The sequence below is a fragment of the Aplysia californica genome, unplaced genomic scaffold (genome assembly GCF_000002075.1).
Source record: "Aplysia californica isolate F4 #8 unplaced genomic scaffold, AplCal3.0 scaffold00446, whole genome shotgun sequence".
Lineage (NCBI taxonomy): Eukaryota > Metazoa > Mollusca > Gastropoda > Aplysiida > Aplysiidae > Aplysia > Aplysia californica.
In genome coordinates, this window is record NW_004797716.1 from 494,748 (window position 1) to 500,252 (window position 5,505).

The 5,505-nt window shown below is 44.1% G+C and overlaps 1 protein-coding gene across 4 annotated transcripts in view; it reads left to right on the forward strand.

Annotated features, from left to right (window-relative positions):
* The window catches only part of LOC101856910, a 106,592-nt gene extending 101,429 nt beyond the window's left edge, over nt 1–5,163 (forward strand). For all 4 annotated transcript variants that reach the window (XM_013086238.2, XM_005105005.3, XM_013086240.2 and 1 more), the window contains one exon: nt 2,723–5,163. In XM_013086238.2, coding sequence (XP_012941692.1) covers nt 2,775–4,919 — 2,145 coding nt within the window. In that variant the 5' untranslated portion in view covers nt 2,723–2,774 and the 3' untranslated portion in view covers nt 4,920–5,163. The remainder of the gene's footprint in view (nt 1–2,722) is intronic.
* The last annotated feature ends 342 nt before the right edge of the window (nt 5,164–5,505 follow it).

Genomic DNA, 5,505 nt, shown 5'->3' on the forward strand with positions numbered 1-5,505 from the left:
TTTTTTTGCTTTTTTGGGGGGTACTATCCCAGACGAGTTATTTTCACTGATTTGGGTGCAATAATGATTCAGACTCTGGCTGCGTTTGTATTATATTTTACTTCTGATAGATTTGATAAACCAATAATTTACTGTTACGGGGATCTTGTTTGGTGTCTCGATTACGTGTGCAATATATTTTATTTTTATCAATTTTAAACCATTCAACTCGTTCCTGTCTCTATTGGTGTACGTTCCGTTTTGTAAAGCTATCTAGAAGTTTATAGATCTTGCTGAAGCTTCTTCCAATTTTAAATGACTAGTAATTCATTTTCTTTCACCGTCTGTATTTGTTACATTAATAGAATTTGCTTTTTGTGTGTGTGGGGGGGGTGTTACTGTTTTTTGTTGTTGTTGCTTGTTTTTTGTAATTCCTTTATGATAGTCCTCCTTTTATTTTCATCATGCAGCCATTTGTTCAGATATAGTCACTTTTCTTTTGATTTATTCATACACCTATCCATTTACACATCCGGCTATTGATATACCTTTTTTTATTTGTTAAGCTACTCATTTCCTTTATTTGTAAGTTAACGTTTCATGGATCGTTTTATTTAGTCACATACTTACTTCACTTTCCTAACGTTAACATATACGTTCAGATCATTGTCAAGCTAAACTCTACAGTAAAGCCAAGTTGTTTATATTAGGTTTGAGTGTCGTGTGCTCGAAATTAAACCAGTACAAGCAACGTAAAGAGAATCATGATTATTATAAAAAGATTTGTGAGAGAAAACAGGAAACCTTTTAGATTCGGATACTGGAAAAAGAATCAAGAAATAATTTTGTCCAATCCAATGCCAACTACATGTACTTTTGTATATCAGAAAGCATATTATTATTCTCTTACTTAAATGTCTCTGCGTGTAGGCCTATCATTTTTTGCCCAGGTAAAATATACACACTTACATATACATTTTCTTTTTTGGTCCGCCCTAATTGATCTTGACGCTAAGTGCTGGAAACATGCCTGAAATCAAAACAGTGAAAGCCTTGCGATTGATATACGATCATAGACGTTTTTGGAATAGGTCTGGGCTTACGTCTACGTCTTTTAGAGCCCTGCTTATTTATTCACTGTGAACGGTAATATACATGTACATACATCCTCACTCTTCATGTGCTGTGCACTAAAGTAATCATAATTATTATGCCGCTATGTGAAATCACTCGTGAGCCAAAATAGATTCATCAATATACGCACCCGAGAAAGAAATAGCCACCAGAGCCGCCGCGTAATTTACTATACCCGCTTTGTGGAATTACCTCCCGTGTTTCGATAATTTATGGACGGAATTCACGTCAGATCAAACCGAGTCTTGGCGGAAACCGACGTCATTCTTTCTATAGGGAACGCATACATCAGGGGGATGGAAACAAGGGATAAAAGAAAGTCACGGTGTCCTTTAAATCGTGTGAACAAAAAATGGAATTGATTTCGGTTAGAGAAAACTTGTGTTAACTCCCGACAAAGGACAAAGAAAGGACTGATCTGAGATTGATCGGGAAATTCCATTAGCTTCTGAACTGCTGTGATGTACATGTGGAGTGCTGTCGCTGAATAGTATACCTATCTTTGCTTGTTTTTTTAAATTGTTTTATTTCCGTGGTTGTTGTTCTGTTCATGTTGTAGCTGTTGTTTTTTTAATATTTCTCTGTTTCTGTTGCAGTTTTATGTGTGTGTTTATGTATAAGTGTATGTGTGTTTGAGTGTGTTTGTGTATGTGTGTGTTTGTGTGTGTGTTTGTGTGCGTATGTGCGTGTGTGTGTGTGTGTGTGTGTGTGTGTGTGTGTGTGTATGTTTGTTGGTGAGTGAGTGCATAATTAATATGTGTGTTTGTGTGTGTTTGTGTGTTTGTGTTTGTGTGTGTGTGTATGTGTGTGTGTGTATGTGTGTGTGTGTGTGTGTGTGTGTGTGTGTGTGTGTTTTTGCACGCCCGCGCGTATGCGTGTGTGGCCAACATGTTAAGGAGGCAACGGATTCAGCTGTTTCGGCTTTTTATTGTTGTTGTTTGTGTTGTTGTTGTTGTTGTTGTTGTTGTTGTTGTTGTTATTGTTGTTGTTGTTGTTGTTGCTTTTTGCTGTTGTTGTTGTTGGTGGTGGTGGTGGTGTTGTTGTTGGCATTGGCTGGAAGAGGGTTATGGGCCTCTTTTCTGTTCGTTTTGATGGGTCTGGTTTGTTTTCATCTCTACTCGTTAGCTTTCTTTCTGCTTGACTCCCCATCACATGCTTTTACCAGACAAGACAACAAAGCCTCGATGTCACACGCAGAAGGACTGAGTTCGATTCCCGTATGCGGAGATTCTGTATCGAATATTTCGGGCTTTCTGCTGGGACGTCGTATCTCTTTCACCCTGGGTTAACCTTGACAGGCCGGGTCAAATCTGGCCTCCTAAATGGTTTAAATTGTATCCATGGGGCGTAACACGTACCGTTCAATGCTACCGCTCCCCAAGTATAAAATTGAAGACTACTACTGACAGATTTTGCTTTCGTTCTACCCCTCTACCGTTTGTCTCCCTGGTATGTTGAAATCTTTGCCCAAGTGGGTCGGTATGTAATTTATTGACACAAGGATTATTTTCAACTTACTCTCGACATTTGCTGTTTTGATCGCGTTCTTTCCATATTCTCTAATGATATCATCTTTAGTTAATATCTGTTTTTCTCTTCCCGTGTACAGGTTCTTCGGGGGCAAACAAAACAACACCGGCTGAATCCAGACTGCAAGAAACATGTCTTCCTCACTTGTGACGTCATTTCTTCTCCTCATAACTTTGGCAGTGCAGAAAGGTGCGCATGCGTCATGCTCTTTCCCAGACACACTGAACATGGCACGCACGGACCCGCCGTGGTACAGTCACGTGAGGTCGGACGGGTCACGTGACGCCGAGTATTACATACGTCACAACGTCATGGAGATTCATTACCCAAATAACGACCGGCCACATGTCCGGTGGAAGTGCACAATGTCTTTCCACGGAAAGCTCCTGCTCAAACGGCAGGACATTCACATAAACAGCTTCTACAGGTGCGCCAAGTTTATTTTTAGAAGCCGCTCGATCGTTCAGATTATGTGGTCTCACGAGATAAAAGAGTTTGATTTAGGATTGTGTGAGAATGAATACCTGAAGCTCGATCCATGGCCTTTGATCTGGTACGACACGCTAGAGATGGATCATAAACCTTGTCCGTTTCACGGCGGGTACGACATGAAGCTTGTGGACAGTCAGTTAGGGGAAAACGGTTGTAACCTCATGCTGAGGCCCATGAGGCTGGAAGCCGAGTGTCTGGGCGGCGAGGGTGTGACCTTTGATTACGTCAGCAGCAACTGTTTGCCGGACATCAACATGTTCGTGAAGCAGCGAACGCTTTGCGTGACCGACTGGCAGGACAGTAAAAACCACTACGTGATTCTACGGCGAAACGAAGACACTGACTTGTGGTGTCTTGTGATGCCGATAGAGCGCGGCTCTGATGTCACAGCCCATCTCTACAGCGATCTGGCATGTCATTACGAGGTCGGCGCGGCTAAACAGATGCCTCGTGAGTTCAAATACTTCACTCTGCAGCTTCACACGAGGGTTTTCTCAACGCTTTGTGAAGACGAGTACCACGACTGCAACAAAATCACGTGCAACGATTACGTCAAGCACGAGTGTCACAAATCGTGTGGGATGTGCAACCCGAAAGAAGTCACGGACACATGCTCTTTTCCCCGACGTTTCAGTGGCTCATGGTTTCTGAAAGACACGGACGGCTACAAACATATCGAGCTAGAAGATTCCCAATTCGCCATCGATGGAGTAGGAAATTTCAAGTGTATGGACTTCCCCGATAGCCCATCCCGGAAGTCCAGGATCTACTCGACGGTATCTTTTTACACCAACGGTTGTCGGCCGCGATACACGTGCATCAAGTTCCAGCGACTCGGACCGTCGGTGCTGAGGTACAGCCAGAGCCAGAGCTACGTGTGGCCTGCGTTAGAGCACGACTTTGGCTCAGCTGTATGTGACGAGCAGCGGTTCCACCCAGACCCATCTCCGATAGACGACTTATATAGATCGCACGCCGGGTCAGGAAAGCCCATCGTAGCTCAGTTCCCGAGACCTGAGTATGTCCACTGTAACGTGACGTCAGTGTTGACCATCAGCGCAACTCTCCCAGAAGGCTACGTGTGTTCTGGACGTATGTACAGACATTGCGAAGACACAACAAAACTCCGTTTGGAGTTTGGAAGCTGCGGGAGTTTGATTCCTGCCCATACAGATTACAGCTGTTTAGCTAACTTCAAAGGCCACTACTGGGAGAGGATACTGCTCGTGCAAAATACTCACGACGAGGTTGACGTCATATGCTTCATCTTCAGCCAGTTCTATCCAAACGAGGCGTACGCAATGGTGGCGAGCCAGTGCGATCAGAAGAGCTTCAACTTTGTCCGGGGAGGGCTCCGAAAACCACTGCTGAAATTGGAGTTTCGACCAGAGTCGGATTCTTGCGTGTCCGTTCCACTGACGGAAGCGACGACGCTGGAGACGTTATCGAGACCGGAGCACATCGCCGACCCTCACAAAACGATGAGCAGCGACAGCAGCAGACATCACGCCAACGAGAGTATCCGGCCGGGCGCGCACACTTCTGGCTCTCTGGTCGTGACCCTCCCTCCGGCGGGAAAAGGAGGTGTTGCCCCAGATTCTGGGAGCTATAACAATGACAGACCTGGGATGGTAGACGGGTCGAAGGTCAAATCTACATCGAAAAACGACGCCGGTTTGCAGAGATTGTCTGACCGAAACAACGGCGCCAGCTGTATCTGTAGACCTTGTAACGTTATTTTCCTCCAAATTTTCATTTCTCTCGTTGTGTTGATATCCAGATGAGGACGCGCTGTGTTCAAGAATTCAGTATAAAAAGCACGCAGTCTCTCTTCATTGACTAATGCGCTTATAGCGTTTCAACTTTTGTTGTACGCAAAAGTTTGAGGTTCAATACAGAGAGAGGGATGATTTTGTTTTGCTCTTTCTGCAGTAACTCCACACTACCTGGTGATATGTTCCTGGGCCAAGTGCTGCGATTACAGAATGAAAAAGCTGATCAGCACAGCACGTTAGAAAGAAAAAAAAATCAGGCAAACTTTTCGGATGTATGTACATGCAACCTGAACAATAAACAAACCAACTTCAATCGAAAAGGCGGATAAAAGAGGTTCGGATCTGTTCAACATGCACGGACCATGAACTTTCGACTGAGCTGACATCTATGAAGTCTTTGGTAGGATTGTACGTTGGATGTGTTATCTGTTCTAGCAAAACAAATACGTTGCTTCCCAGTATGTGAACTGACCCACCTAGCCCCATTGCACACCACCTCTGTGGAATGGATTTGCACACATTTCCATATCGTCCACATGGCTTCTTTACGATCACCAATACCAAAGCAACAGGTTCAACATTGGGCGATGTGTGT